We start from the raw sequence: 16,937 nt of genomic DNA, 5'->3' as shown, positions 1-16,937 counted from the left end.
ATAGTATATGGTATTTATATCCCCATATCTGGGAGCTACTCTCTTTCCTGATCCAGCTTTCTAGTCCTGTTCCCAATTCTGGCACCATCTTCCCAGACAATACTTTTAGACCAGCTGCATGTTAGCTGTCTGGCTCAGGCAAGTAAATTAGTTAAGTCATGGGGCCCTTGGAATATAACTAAAACAAACTTCCTAGCTTTTTCCAAAATCGAGATCCCAAATCTCATCTGCTATATTCTTACCTTTAGGTTCCTGACTATTCAACAATTTGTTCTGCTTTATATTTAATGCTTTTCAGCCACCATGTTGCAGTTGCTACCATGATGCCAATCTGACTTCCCTAGGCATCCCTTGGCATCTCGTGACTGCCCCCTCCAGCCTTTGCCAATCAAATTTATATCTCTATACAACAAAATACTTTCAGAGCTCACAACATATCTTAAGTTAGCCCATTACCTGCTTCACTTTCATGTCATTCACATACTATCAGTGGATTATGTCCAAGAGGGAATTCCTTATTTCTTCTGTCTAACTCAGCAGTACCTCCTTAAATGAGTGTCTGACCACTGGTCTCATTAGTATCTAGTCCCCAGGGCTTCAGCATCATCCCCTCTTCTTAAATTCCCAAATATCTTGTCAACAGAGACATCAGCTCGACCAGGAATCATATTCACACCTCCTGATTCCCACTGTAATGCTGCGATCTTCATGCATGAGTCCAGCTTTTACTGAAGTCCTTCCTCTGTACTCCTACTTCTAAAACTTATCTTTAAATATATTTTCCTTATCCAAAAACTTGCAGAGGTTGCCAAATGTGTCAGACCTAACATCCTTAATAACTTTACCTAGCATCTGTCCTCCATAAACCTTTGCTCAGCTAGGCTAGGATGTTCTTCATGCTGTAAGCATGTTCCATTTTCAAACTTGTGACTCACAGCCTAATGCTACTACTTCCATTTCCAATAGCAGTTATATTAACTATAACTGAAAAGTTCCTCTCTAATTCTTTCTTCAGCAGAGAGTATAACTACCTGAGACTGAGATTTTATACAACTTTCCTCAGAAGACTCAAAGATCTTTGTGTGAGTGGCTACCACCCGCCTGGGTGAAGGGTGTCTATTATAGTAGAAATTCACAACAGAACTGGAATTAAACACATCTTTAGATATTCACTAATATAATGCATGCAATATCTGTTGAAGAGATAAGTGATTATCCAAGCAAAAATTCATATTTAATTAAACATCATTACCACCAACTAGCCAGAGTTTTGGGGAGGCAGGCAAAGCCCAATAAATACATATAAATGTTTTGCACATAGCAATTTAGAAGAAATCCACTCATTTCTCCAAAGCTTTCTATATTTACAGTATAAACACCCTAGAATAATAACTGGATGTTATTAAGCTATTTTTAGTGTAAAAAAGTGTCACAGATAATTTGAACCACGATTTTTTTCGGATGGGGGTGATTCTATCAATATTAAAACGATGGCAGGAAAGCTTTCTATAAAAAACTCTTTAATAAAATTTCCTGCATCTTTTTGTGATGCCAGTTTATAGCTTTTGGAGGTGATAAACTATCTACACTTACAAAGGAAATGTCTTAATCTAAAGGAAATTGAATAACAGTGCATTCATTCCAAAACATTCTATTTAGTCTGGAAGGTACTCTCCCAGTTGTTCAGGAAGGCCAAGAAACAGATAAGTTATAATGTGAAAGATGAACTGATTGCTGCAGTCAGGGATAAATATTTGCTCCTGGAGTGATTTAAAAAGAAGAAGAGGAAGAAGAAGGAGGAGGAGGAGGAGGAAGAGGAGGAGGAGGAGAAAAAGAAGAAGAAAGGAAGGAAGGAAAAAGAAGGAAAGAAACAAAGAGAAAAAGACAGAAAACCATTGCTATCATGCAGGAAAGAGAGGTAAATTTCTCTTAAGGCACAGTAACATATGATACTCTTTCAAAATGAGAAAAAATATAGTATAATTTAGCAAAGAAGTTATGCCTCAAGCCAAAGGCCATTCATAGCACAAGGTTTGTGTCTGGACTTAGAACAGAATCAGGAAAAAGAAAGATAAGAAAAATTATTTCCTCAGCAGCAGAGCTAAGAATTATCTTTACTGATCGATGCAGAACAGCCATGCGTCATGATTAATATTTTAAAGAATAATGTAGTATGAGGATGTACACTCAATGTTTTAACTTGCTATCACTACAAGACGATTTACCACTGTTTCATGTTCTACCATGACCTTATTTAATATAATTTAAATTTCTCTAAGCTAAGAGAGGTATGCAAAATAGGCACATAACTTAACATTCTGTCCAAAGTGGGGGATATGGTGAAATAGCAAATACCTTAACTGCCTTCTAAAATACTTCTGTATAATTTACTGATTTAACCAAAACTACTGATAAATTTTTCTGAGCTTTTTGGTTTTTGCTCTTTTAAGTCATGTGCTTTTATAAACTTCACTAACTATCCCAACTGAATAAGTATCAACAGAACTCATATCACCCTTCACTTTAGATTTCAATCTCTGAAATGAATACTAGGGCACAGCAACAAAAACCTGACCTAAGCATATTGCAACAACCTGAGGAAGGACTTCTCAGGTTTACTTTGATTTGTTCCAGAAAGGAAAACTAAAAAGACAGGTGTGCAGATGATAAGGAAGTCTGAATAAAGGGAAAAATCAATAACCATTATTGTACTGGGTAGCACAGAACCTGAAAAAGAGTTTCTCTTCCAGTGATTTTTACTAGTCACAATAACAAGTTAATTTAGTTAATCTTAGCCTGGGACTAAAAAAACCCTATTTTCTTAGTCAATAATATAAATACTACCAAAATTAATATTAAAATACAAGTTTTATTGAGTTACATTTTCCATCATTTTAACACTTTACTCAATATAATTTTAAATGGCAGAACATATATCCAAAGGGTGTTCATGAATGCAAGATCAACCCACAAATAAAGGAATACTGCTATTTTTATGTTAGCAGTAGGAATTTATTATATTGTTAAATAAAACAGAATATGCTTTAAACATATAGTAGTATTCCTATTACAATTCATTAGTATCCAAATTAATGTTGATGGTTTAGAATGAGGACTATGACAGATGATTGCTGCACTAAGAAGTAACAGACAAAAATAAAATACAGCACAACTCAGAAACATGACCAGAGAAACAGTAATCATGAAAATTACTTACTTTGACATGGCTCTGGGCTCCAAGGTTGTAGATCTCTGAAGGCTTTACTTCATTAATGATCTTCACAAGGCAAGTACTGTCGGTGAGATCACCATAGTGCAGCTTCATGTCTTCAGTATTTAAAAAAGATGTCATTACATAGTAGACAACAACATAAAACAAATTTTAAGAACTATTTCACTTGTTTTCAATTTTCTTAAATTTCTAATGGTTCTTATTATTAGCAGGTTAACAGACATTTGCAATATTACAAGATTTCAGAGGTACAATTTTATACTCATACATGTTGTATGTAAATTACCACACACTACAAAGTTCTATGCACCCCCCACACAACACCATAATTCTCAGAAAGTCTAAGTGACTTTTTAAAATAATTTACTGAGTTAGGTCTGTTTGCTTTAACTACATTTTACATACGAGCAAAACCATCTGTAGTTGGTTTTTTTCCCTTTATTTGGTGATTAATGTTTTATAGTCAACAGTAAATACAACAGTTTGTACATGCATAACATTTCTCAGTTTTCCACATAACATAGTTTCCTTTCACCTCTTATTTCACTAAGCACAGTCATCTCTTGCTTCAATTATTTTGTCAGATACCCTACTGTCTGCAAACCCAAGTTGGGGAAGCATAGCTAAGAGGATATTCTTTATATGGCTCTCTCCCTCTTTCTCTCTTCTATATCTGAAATAAAAAGGATGAAAACACCCCCTAGGAGCAATGAAATTACACTTGTGCAAGGCCCTGACACCAAAAGAAATGAATTAAATTAAAATGACAGATATAATGCATTCACGTATCTGTGGTTCTTGGGTAGTTGGTAGTAAGATATGGTAAGAGTAAGATCCAGACAAAGGAATAAGGAGATTTTTAAGGAAATATTTTACACATTGTTAATAGTAAAGACAATTGTATTCCTATATTTTTACTTAATAATTTTGAAGTATTTGTGTAACATCAATCCTCAATCCATCCATGAAATATCTGATGTAAAAATCAAATCTTAAATACACTGACCTCATCATCATAAAAGTATAAACATGCAGACAAATGAGCCTTATGTGATCAAGAACCATATAAATAGGGAGTCGGGCGGTAGCGCAGCAGGGGGACCAGTGTAATGGTCTCCATTCCAGCCCCCGGCTCCCCACCTGCAGGGAAGTTGCTTCACAGGCGGTGAAGCAGGTCTGCAGATGTCTTTCTTTCTCTCCCCCTCTGTCTTTCCCTCTTCTCTCCATCTCTCTCTGTGCTAACAACGATGACAGCAAGAACAACAATTAAAAACAACAAGGGCAACAAACAGGAAAACAAATAAATAAATATAAAAAAGAAAAGAACCACATAAATAGTACAAAATGGAATCTGTACATCAATTTGGAAATTTCCATTACTTGTATATTCTTTGATCTGTATGTATCCAATGGAAGTACCATCCTTTATTTTGCCCAAAAAAGCTATTTCTTTTTTTTTTTTGGTAGACTATTGCTATTTCTAAATAGAAACACTTAACAGTCTCTATATTAATATGAAATGCCTTTGCTGGGATGTCTAGGTCATATTTCTAGTAAAGTCATTACCTATGTAAGTAACCCAAATCTTCAAATTTAGGAGCTCTGGAGTGAATACAAAATCTCATAGAATAGGTAAAAATAATAATAATAATAATTCTATGTATTAGAACATGGAATCTGCATGTCTGAGACCCCAGAGATCCCAGATTCAGTCTCTGGCATCACCATAAGCCAGGGCTTCTCTCTCTGTCTCTCTGTCTTTCTCTGTCTCTCTCTCTCTGCTTCTCTCTTGCCTTTCACACACACACACATATAAATACATCCATAACTAATTAAGGAAATAAAATTCTTTTAAATATCATTTAGATCTTATGGAAATGTGGAAATGTACCCTTGTGACAAAAAAGAAATCCTATAAATCAGTATTTCCTCAATGAAATGATCTTAGACTCAAAAAGGGAATCACTTTTTGTCATATCCCAAATAGCAGTTCTGTGAAAAGTCACTGCAGGTGCAAGTTTATTTAAAAACAGACCACAAGACAGGTGCAGAAGAAAAAAATCACTTAGGTGTGCAATCTGACTAGGCCATCCCAGACAGCTGGAAAGACTGGGCAAGTTACATAGGTGTAGTTGGGAGTTAGAAACCGTATGCCCTGGGAGTCGGGCTGTAGCGCAGCGGGTTAAGCGCAGGTGGCGCAAAGCACAAGGAGCGGCATAAGGATCCCGGTTCGAACCCCGGCTCCTCACCTGCAGGGGAGTCGCTTCACAGGTGGTGAAGCAGGTCTGCAGGTGTCTATCTTTCTCTCCTCCTCTCTGTCTTCCCCTCCTCTCTCCATTTCTCTCTGTCCTATCCAATAACGACAACAATAATAATAACTACAACAATAAAACAACAAGGGCAACAAAAGGGAATAAATAAAATAAATATTAAAAAAAAAGAAACTGTATGCCCTAATACCATTTTGATCTTTCACACAATGTGTGACCTCAATAATGTCATACCTCCTATTTTCTCATCTATAAAGTGGTCTCACTCATAGTATGAATTCTTTTTTCCTCCAAATGTCACCTGACCTCCCAATTTGGAAATTAGACAAATTCTATTAAGCAAAGATGCATATATAGTCTTTAACACTTTAATCATTATAGACTATCAAGTAATAGAAGCTTATCTTATGTCTACTGACAACTCTTATTTGTAAAACGTTCTATCAGCAGAAATTAATCGCAGGACCACAAAACCCATAAAAAGTCCAAGATTATATTTATGTGCAACAGTAATCAGTATTTGGTTCTCTCATAAGCTTTATTGTTTTATTATGGAAACAATGATGTATAAAACAGCTGTTGTTAGGAGTCAGGTGTAGCACAGTGGGTTAAGCGCATGTGGCACGAAGCACAAGGACCTGCATAAGGATCCTGGTTCGAGCCCCAGGCTTCCCATCTGCAAGGTAGTCGCTTCATTAGTGGTGAAGTAGGTCTGCAGGTGTCTATCTTTCTCTCCCCCTCTCTGTCTTCCCCTCCTCTCTACATTTCTCTCTGTCCTATCTAACAACAATGACATCAATAACTACAACAACAATAAAAAAATCAACAAGGGCAACAAAAGGGAAAATAAACAAATATTTAAAAAAAGACAGCTGTTGTCACATGGTTACAATTTCTCATCCTTCTGTGACAGATGTCTGCATATCACTCCCAATAAGGAACAAATGAATAAAACACTGAGACCGTGCTATGTATATTGTCCAGTTATATAGAGGCAATCTTATTGACAAAGACAACTGCAAATACCTGTAAATGACCTGTACAGCATCTGAATATAAGGGCCAGGTGGTGGCACACCCAGTTAAGCACACATAGAACTATATGCAAGAATACACCCAAGAACCTGTGTTCGAGCCCCCCCTCCCCACCTGCAGAAGGGATGCTTCAAAAGTGGTGAAACGGGTCTGCAGGTGTTTATCTCTGTCTCCCTCTGTCTGTCGTTTCATCTCCTCTTAATTTCGCTCTATCCTATTGAATGAAAAGAAAAAGAGGAAAAAAAGCAGGGGGGGGTGTAGATTCATAGTGAAGGCACTGAGCCCAGAGACCAGAGGCAAAAAAAAAAAAAAAGCATCTGAATATACTTTTGATTGTCATCTTTTTTATTGTTCTTTTTTTTTCTTTCAAACACACAAACCTTCACCAATAATTTTAAATGAATTTGATATACAAATATTTGGGGGGCAGGTGGTGACACCTGGTTAAATGCAGATATTACCATATGCAAGGTCCCAGGTTTAAGCCCCTGGTCCCCACCTGTGGGGGGCATAGAAGTTTTATAAACCATGGACCAAGGCTGGAGTTGTTTTTCTCTCTCTTTCTCTCCCTAACTCTTCCTCCCCTCACAATTTATCTATAAATAAGTATATATCCAATAATAAATAAATAAATGAGAAAGATATCCAAGATTTTTAAAACTTGATTTAATTAAACCAAACATAAAAATCAAAGAGGAACTGAATCTGGAATCATTCTCACTTGAGGGACATCTGGATGAAGGTGCTCAAAGGATGTCACTCCCACCCTCTAAAACAAAAAGCATCACCTGACACAAATCCATGTAGAAGTGTAACCAAAATCATGCCATGACATGCAAGCAATGTGGGGAGAATATTCAAAGCAGGTCAGTATCCATGTAACAGTCTAAGCAAGATGACACTGTGACATGCAAACAATATGGACAGAGTACTCAAAGCAGGTCAGTCACAGGAGAATAACTGTGAGCTGGTAGACTTTAAGAGAAAAAAAAAAAAAAGGAAAATACCATTATTATAAAGAAAGTTAAAAAAGATTTTAGAAAAAAATATTAGCTTACTTCCTTCAGTATGAGCCTGCGGGTTCTTATACAGATGTTCAATTCTACCTGTATTGAAGGAACTGGATCGCCGCACAATTCCATGGACCTGCATATTTATAATGGGAAAAGATAGCAGTAAATTGTAAGCATGTGATGGAAATCAATAAGCAACTCAGAAGTAATTGTTCTAATGTTTAGCTTTGTGGAAAAGCATAACTATTGTTAAGAATATGACTTTAGTTATAAGAAATATTTCCCTTGCTAACTTTCTTCGCAATGATGACTCACCAGCCACCACTCACCCTCTTTTTTCAGTTTTTACTACCAGTCCCAACATAATCAGATAATTCTGTCAATTAACACTGAATGCTTAGTTGCAGATAATCAAATGTCTCCTTTTCACTTCTGGGATAGTAATAGGTATAAGTGTGACTTAGAAAGGAAATAAAGACAGGACAATAGGAAAAAATTGGGCAAAAAAAAAAAAAAGATAGTGACAGATATGAAGTCAACCTATATCTGTAACCTTGGGAGAACTACTGCAATTTCCAGTAGAAGGAATGGGAACACAGAACTCTGGTGGTGTTTACAGTATATAATTATGCCCCTATTACCTTATTTTTTAAATCAATACTATACCACTAATAAAAAATGTCATTTCACACACACACACGCACGCGCACACACACACACACACACACACACACACACACACACACACACACTGCCTCACTGTCCCACTGCTGAAAAAAATACCTCTCAGTTTGAAAGTAAAGATATATCAAGTGAGGCCATATCATTTAAAAAATGTGTCCTCTTTAATGCAAAACATAAGGCCAAGAGATTCCAGTGCTACGTAACTCCAATATTCTCTAAGATTTACATCTACAAATGAGTTTATTACATAAGTCATAGATGTTATATACATATATACATATAAATAGACAGATAGATATGTACAAATCTCCAAATGTTACTGGTGAGCAATTGCTATTATGGAATTGTGTAGAAAAGTCAGAAAGGTAAATAGTAGGGTAGGGCCAAGATTTATGAAATGTTTACAAATGTAATACATGAAAAAAAAGGGCAAAATGAATCTTTTTTTTTTCTTTTTAATATGCCAGAGAATAAACTCAGGGACTTACACATGCAGGATACCACCTGAGTTATTTTCTAGGCTCAATTTTTTTTTCATTTGGTCTTTCTTAGAGGGAGGAAAAAGAAAGAGACACAAAGAGAACAGACACCACTCCATCATCCCTGGAACTCTCCCTGGTGCTGCCCATGGCGTTCTCACCTGGTGGCAGGTTTCCTAACCAAGTTTCATTCATATAAGGCATGCATGCTACCTGGTGAACTTTTTTATTTTATCTTTGACTTCACCATAGTAAGTGGGGGGAAAGCTATTGAAACAAGAATGCATACCTGCCTAATACTAAAGAAAACATTACTTGTATCTGATACATAAGAGAAATTACTCAAGAACTGGTCTCACTTCCTTCTTGTGTCAAAATTGTTCCTTTTGTACTGCCAGTGCTAATACCAGGTTATGTTACCAACTGTCTGAGTTCCAGTTCTACTGGTGGCAGTTTTAATCCTTCACTTATTTTAGAAGTGTTCCTTCTAATGGTTAGTAGTTTCATTTGCAGCTGAATACACTTTTAGATTTTAACTCAATCATTTTCTATTTCAAAACAAAATTAATCCTTTGCATGACTCAAATATTCCAAATGCAGGATGGAGCCTATAAGTACACAGACTTTCTTTCAAGTAGAAAGAAATGCCATCGTCATTTTATATGGCATACATGAGCAATTGACTTCTGCAAAGGATACAGCACACACACAGTTAATAACTCCATTGGCTAATTGCTTTAGTCAAAAAGAAAAGCACTCATCCACACTATTTTCCAAAAGAATTAAGCACAAGAAAGTTTGGTAAACATGAAAATATTTTAAGAAGGCCACATGATCACAAACCTGCTTGACATTTTAAGAGGCAAACAGTAAAGTCTAGGAAATGTTAACTTGGGATTTGGTTATACATACCCATTTCTTAATTGGGAAGTGGAGAAAATAACATATTAAGCTTAGAGTTTATTCTATCTACTTCCTGGTCTATAATTTTCCAAGTCATTATTTAATTGTAAAATTGAACCTCTCCACAAACTTAAAAATAAATAAAAATCATATTTAAATAGAAATGTAGTACAGAACTGATGTTTGCAACCAAAGGTTTTTCCTGAGATACAAGTTTCTTTGATTTATAAGTACAGCTTTATTTCCATGTTTAGAGGAATTCCTATGTTACAAAAACTTACAGTTTAGCTTTAACAATTAAAATAGCATTATGATTTAGATTAGTTTTCTCTTGATTCTTGAATTTAGGGGAAAACATATATTCTGAAAGTCCAAAGCAAAGACAACATACACATGGTGTGTGTGTGTGTGTGTGTGTGTGTGTGTGTGTGTGTGTGTGTGTAGAGCACGACCAAAAATATTAAACGATGCTCACGGATTTCTTGTGAATATTAGACAACTGACACATTGTTATAGCAAATAAATTACTTAGTACTTAATGGTGAGACTTTTAACCTAAAGAATTAAGCATTAACTTTGGGAGCTTTTTTAATATGAAAAAAGGTACTTTAATTTCCCCTCAGTGCCCACTTTTGGTATGTGTGTGTACAGGAAAAGAGAGACCTGCCAAATGCTTAATCCATGACAGCAAGTATTATTCTAAGAACTAATGAAAGCTGAGTCTGTCTGCTTCTAAGACAGGTGAAATACAAAAGTTAAGACAAGCCATGTGTGTGAAATGGATACTCTAGTTAAGAATTTGAGAACAGTGACTTTTCTTTAACAGAAGGGTTGTGTGTAGATTTTTGTTTGTTTTTAAGCTATATATTTTATTTTATTTTTATTTGATAGGACAGAGAAAAATTGAGAGGTGGGAGTAGATAGACAGAGACATACAGTACTGCTTCACCACTCATAAAGCTTTCCCCCTCTAGGTGGGGGGCTGGGGACTTAAACCCAGATCCCTGTGCATGGTAACCTGTATGCTCAACCAGCTGCAACTAAACATAATCCCTTCCCTTTATATCTGGGGGGGGGGGGGAATGTCATCCTGGTATGGCCAAACCTTCAACAACTAGTTAAATAAATAAATTTCAGGAAAATAAAATAATAAAAATTAAAAACGATGTGCTATCTTGAATTGTTACCTGGTTTTATTAATACAGATTTTTCACACATTCCAAGACAAATTAGTTTTTTTAGTTGTTTTTGATAGAGACCGAAAGAAATTAAGAGAAGGGGAGACAGAAGGAGAAAGAAACAGAGACACTTGGCAGCACTCTTCACCACTCCTGAAGCGTCTCCCTAAAGGTGAGGACCTGGAGTTCAAACGTGGATCCTTGCACACAGTAATATGTGTGCTCAAACAGATGCGCTACTATCCAGCCCCAATAAATTAGCTTCTGTTTCACAAATTAGTTTTTAAGGTTGAACTTTGTGCTTTACTTTTCTGGTTTCTTTCTCTATTTTATATACAGTAACAACAATGGAAAGCACTTGAAACCAGAATGTACTTTAATCAGAACCCTCCCTTCGGTGGATTTTTGTTTACTTTTATGATTAGAAGGAATGCATGTAGGTCTAGGAGCAAGGTAACTAACTTATCTGCCTTGCACTAACACTAATCAATGAAGTGGACTAAGGAATCATCTACAAAACCCATGCTCCAGAACTTGTCAACATAAAATATCATACCTATCATGATAAGCCCTGCAGATGCCCCAGAATTCCTCTGGCCTGTTTCTCATGTATTGCCTTACATAATGAGGATGGTAATATTGATATACAGTTACACAATGCATCTATCTACCAATTTTGTAAGTGATGAAACTTAGTGTTCAGGGTTCAATGGCTTGGTTGAGCCATAAATACAGTAAGTAGCAGATGATGACTAGGAAAGAGGCTTCCCAGCACTGAACCCACTGGCTTTCCTGCTACAGCACACTGGATGGATTTCTTTACTTCCAAGTTTTAACAGGATATATATGTTCTTTGTGCTTCCACAATATATAAGATGAAGTATCTGAAGATGCTTGCAGACAAAGTCTAATTTTTGGTTTTCCTCATCATGACATTATATCTATAGATACTCTATAAACAAAACTAGTCTTTTTTAAACTTTATTTTTTATTGGATAAAGACAGAGAGAAACTGAGGGAGAAGGGAGATAGTGATGGAGAGAGACAGAGAGACACCTGCAGCGCTGGTTTCACCATTCGTGAAGCTTTCCCCCTGCAGGTGGGGACCAGGGGCTTGAACCAGGGTACTTGTGCAATATATAGTGTGTGTGCTTAACCATATTCTATACTCTTCTTAATGTTTAATCCTAAGAAAAATCTAACAATGGAAACAAAAACCCAACATTAAAAACTGTGACTTCAAGCAGAACGTGTACTGTAGTTGGTGTGTTGCACCAAAGTAAAAGACTCTGGGGTGGGGGCAGGAGGGTCCAGCTCCTGGAACGTGATGGCAGAGGAGGACCTACTAGGGGTTGAATGGAAATGTGAAAAACCGAGAAATGTTACATATGTACAAATTACTGTATTTTACTGTTTAGTGTAAACCATTACTCCTCCAATTAAAAAAGAACTGTGATTTTAGTAGCTAGGGAGCTGGCTCAAAGGTAGAATACAGGGTTTGAAATTGTGAGATTCTTAAATTGATCTCAAGCACCTCATATTCCAGAGGGAAGCTCTGGCATTCTCTTAAACTTTTAAATAAGGTCTCTTCTCAATGAAAGCTGGGCCAGAGATGAAGCAATACTCCAGCTGTTATCTTAAAACTTTCATATAGAGGCCCAAGAGGCTGGTGATTCCATATGTCAGGCTTTGGGTTTGATGCTTGGTCCTATATTCAAGCATGACAGATAGTACCATGGACACATATGAGTAGAGCACCATGGCTGGGTGAGCAGGGTTTTGGTGTTTCTCACTTTATCAAAATGCTCAGGTGAAACTGTTACTTCAGACCTTCATTTACTCAAGAAGGTTCCCATGAGATTTGAAACTGATAAGACAATAAAGGGCCTGCTTGGCTAATGATAAGTTAGATGGGGAGAATGAATCATTGAACAGTGGCAGTAGAAGAGAGATGTAGATAGAAGTGAGATTCATAAACTGACATGAATAAATTCTATGGACAATACAGGCAGGAAGTATAAAGCTGGGTACCCTAACCAGAAGTAATTTTTCCTCTAGTACCAGAGAGATTTTTATAGAATTTTCCCTAATCTCCCCTTGTCTTCAGAGATAAAGATACTCTTCTCCAGGATTAGGGAGGTATTGCTAACAGGATTTCATGACTGCTTCAGAAGAAAGGAATGTGAGAAGGTCAGAATAACCTTTCTGTTTCTGCTATTTTCTCAGAATCCTGCTTAAAATATTCAAGGTGTTAGGGAGTCAGGCGGTAGCACAGCGGGTTAAGCACAGGTGGGGCGAATCGCAAGGACCAGCTTAAGAATCCCGGTTTGAGCCCTTGGCTCCTCATCTGTGTGTGTGTGTGTGGGGGGGTGTCACTTCACAGGTAGTGAAGCGGGTCTGCAGGTGTCCATCTTTCTCTCTCCCTCTGTCTTCCCCTCCTCTCTCGATTTCTCTGTCCTGTCCAACAACGACAACATCAATAACAATAATTACGACAACAATAAAAAACAAGGGCAACAAAAGGGAAAATAAATAAATAAACTAAAATAAAAAAGAAAATCTTTAAAAAATATTCAAGATGTCAAGTTGCAAATTGAATATTTTGGGGCCCTCAACCTTATCAACTACTACTCAATTTGTTCTTTCACTTAGTTTATTTGATACAGTTACTTGTCACTAACTGCTCTCTAGCCATTAAATAACTATCAGTGGGTCCCCTATGTGAAATTAAGTATATCTCTCTGCCAAACCTTCCCATTGATTTATTAGGGCATTAAGTTAATCTGACCTGAGCAAATACTGGGTTTTACCCAAAACTAACTATTCTGCATTATAAAAGATCTACTCTAAATGCCTCTGTTCTGAAGAATGGACATTTATCACTCAGTTATGAAAAAAATGTGCATTATAACCACATATGCTTTATTTCATCTTTACACCTGCCTTATTTTGATGCTACTACAAGAAGTCAAACTAGCTATTAGATAGGGATAAAGAAGGTGCTGAAGTTATCTGCAGTTATTTCTTAAAATCTAGAAGTCAAGGCTCTCTGAAAAGATTATGAGTTATAGAATGAAAATGGTTCCCTCTCCTTCAAATCTTAAACACCTGATCTACTGCTGTTGCTTTTCTATTTATACAGAGATCATATATATGACATGATGCATCTGCAATTGAAATGAACAGAGACGCCAAAGTATTTCATGCACTCGAAAATCAGACCAAAGCATACACACTAGGTGGGTTTTTAGAGCATAAACGTATACAGATGTTCATACCCAACAACTTTTCTTGAAAATTTATAAGATATACATATAGAGTAACATCAAATTCAATCTATAATGTCTTTATTTTTTTAAGCATAAAATATTAAAGGATAAGAAGGAGTGAAAAAGAAGTTAGCAGTGAAGATTAGGAAGAGGACAGCAGCAAAGACAGAAATTTCAGCTTCCATAAAATATATGGATGCCTCTTAGAAAACACAAATCACTAAGTGTAAATTTTTCATTCAAGCTTGCCAATGATCAGCTTACTTTTTATTGCTCCGTGCAATTTCCAAATTAAGTGACTCACTGTACGTGGAGCGCTTTAGTGTAGCACTGCATCAGAAATAAAATCTCATAACTTTATAGCTCTTAGCTTACTGGGGTTGCTGCTTTATCTGTGAATGTAGGAAGCGTGCAAAGCGGTCCCACACTGAGGAACAGGGGAAGCCACCAGTGCTCACCAGCAGATAAATAGCACAATGAGCTGGCATGGTGACAAGCCAGGCGGCACATTCTTCCCCTGATTTTGATTTGTTATCAGAGTTTCAGTGGAAAACACACACAGGAGGACGGCAGCAGAGGAAGCAGGAGGCCACTGTGTCCGAGTGATTCCGTTGCCTGTGCTTGCTCACTGAGTCACTCACCTCATAGCCTTTCTCCAGCAGGAACTCAGCCAAGTAGGAGCCATCCTGGGAAGAGAAGAAAAATGGAAATATGATGTCAGAATCATCATAACTAGGACTGAAGGCAGACAAGACTAATTGTTCTGAAGGAAAAAAAGGGGGGGGGGCATTTCAGAGACTATGAACTAAAAGTAGAGACCATGGTACTCAAAATTTAAAACAATTTAAATGATGGTAAACCCAGAATGGTATTCCACTATTCATTAAGCATTTTTCTATCTCATTTGAGAGTCACATGAGTGCAAGTACTATAATTGTCAGTCACAGAGAAACTGGAGGTCATGGAAGAAGATGGGGAAACAGAGAACAAAAGCTTCAGAGTCTAATAGATTTGGGATTAGGTTTTGTCACTTATTAGCTATATGTAATGTGCAAAATCTGTACAACAAAGACATTGGCTCTCCAGGAATGTAAAGTATTAATCAAATTCTATGGGGTGGGAGGGTCTATTAAAAAATATAAACAAAGGAATCTTGGGCCAGGGAGATAGCATAGTGGTTATGTGAAAGACTTTCATCCTTGAGGCTCCAAAACCACAATGCTGTAGTAAAATAAAATAAAATAAAATAAAATAAAATAAAATAAAATAAATAAAAATGAATCCCTAGGGAAAGGTCAAGATGGAAGTTATGGAAAGGAGGCAGGGAGGTAAAGAGGAGGCTGAGGACACAGGACAGCTTGCATTACTACAAAAGATACCATGTGGAGACAAAGAAAGTGAGAAAAGTGTAGGTGAGGTCATTTAAGACCAGTAGAAGTGGGCTTACAACTCAAGGGTTCTGGAAAGTCATTACAGAAAGGACTTGGTAAAGGTAGTGTCAACATGATCATCTTTGTATTACTATCACTGAATAATGTGTGCACAACCTGAGACTCATCTAATGAAAAAATTAAAGAGTTTGAAATAAGAAATCATTATTCTAGAGAAACTAAAAAGAAGTCAACAGCCATACGGAGAAAGTGAGCTCAGTAGACTTTTTGGAAGTCCAGTAAATTGTCCTTCTGCTTTTAGCTAAGGAAGGTCTTCTCTAGTTCACCCCGGTTTAAGTAAAAACAGGAGACTCCAGCTACTGAAGATCTGTGTATTCAAAGAAGTTGAAAATACTTGAATTTTCTTTGGGTTCTTCTTTAGGAAAAGCCTGGAATTTCCCTTTGAACTTTGATAGTTCCTACCAGGTATTTCAGAGAACAGAAAAACTATGTGAATCTGATGATTGTCATTTCACATAATGTTGGAATTGAAAACACTATGGGTTCTGAAAATGACAAGGCTCCCAAAAATACTGTTTACCATATTAATGCAGATGTCATGGATCAATTCATTCAGATGTTAAAATAAGGTATACAGGGTAGGGGTATAGCATAATGGTTATGCAAAGAGACTTTCATGCCTGAGGCTCTCAAGTCACAGGTTCAATCCCCCACACCGCCATAAGCCAGAGCTGAGCAGTGCTCTAGTAAAAAAAAAAAAAAAAATTAGTAATAAAATAAAATTTAAATTTAAAAAAAGGTATACAAGGGACACATTCTGGGGTTCACAAAAATTTCTAGTGAATATTCTCCTGATTTCTTGAAATATAACTCTCTTATAGAGAATCCAAGAAATGAACTGGCATATCCCTTTTTCTCTCAATCTTACAATACATACTAAATTACAAAAGTTTTGCATTCTTAATACAAATCAAATTAAATAAGATAAGAGGACGGAAGATTTCAGACCAGGACAAGTAGACCTACATAAACCATCAAGACTCAGTAATCTTAAAAATTAATCAGTTAGATAATGCTTAAAATAAGAAAATATTTATAATAATAAAGAAAAAAACTGACAGTAGGCTAGAAAACCCTAGAAAGGTAAGTTATTTGGGATTTACTAGTGCTGTTGTCTTTTAGAAATATGCAACATTAAATATTATAACATTTTTTCCTTTCTTTGGGGATGAAAGTTAAAAATGTTTTGTGTTGTTCTCCCATGGTTGTAGAAACAGTAAAAAAAAAAAAAAAAAAAAAGCAGAGAAAATGCTAAAGATCCTTGGGGGCAGTGAGAGTTGTGATTATGTAGAAAGCTGATGCGAAACAGACCCTGACCAGGACTGAACCCTGTCAATAAGGTCTTGTTCTTCTCACCCAGGCTGCTTCTCAAACTTTCCAACCACATTGGAACATTCTGAACCAGCAGTGGCACTCACTTCCTC

The 16,937-nt window shown here is 36.5% G+C and overlaps 1 protein-coding gene across 1 annotated transcript in view; it reads right to left on the bottom strand.

The window, feature by feature from the left end:
• Positions 1-16,937, bottom strand: part of GMDS (GDP-mannose 4,6-dehydratase) — a 655,177-nt gene that overhangs the window by 498,365 nt on the left and 139,875 nt on the right. Inside the window, exons 2-4 of the mRNA XM_060190785.1 lie at positions 14,704-14,748; positions 7,595-7,682; positions 3,218-3,327 (exon numbers count right to left, since the gene is read on the bottom strand). Coding sequence (XP_060046768.1) covers positions 3,218-3,327; positions 7,595-7,682; positions 14,704-14,748 — 243 coding nt within the window. The remainder of the gene's footprint in view (positions 1-3,217; positions 3,328-7,594; positions 7,683-14,703; positions 14,749-16,937) is intronic.

This window comes from Erinaceus europaeus, chromosome 4 (genome assembly GCF_950295315.1).
Source record: "Erinaceus europaeus chromosome 4, mEriEur2.1, whole genome shotgun sequence".
Lineage (NCBI taxonomy): Eukaryota > Metazoa > Chordata > Mammalia > Eulipotyphla > Erinaceidae > Erinaceus > Erinaceus europaeus.
This window is presented reverse-complemented; position numbering and strand designations above follow the sequence as displayed.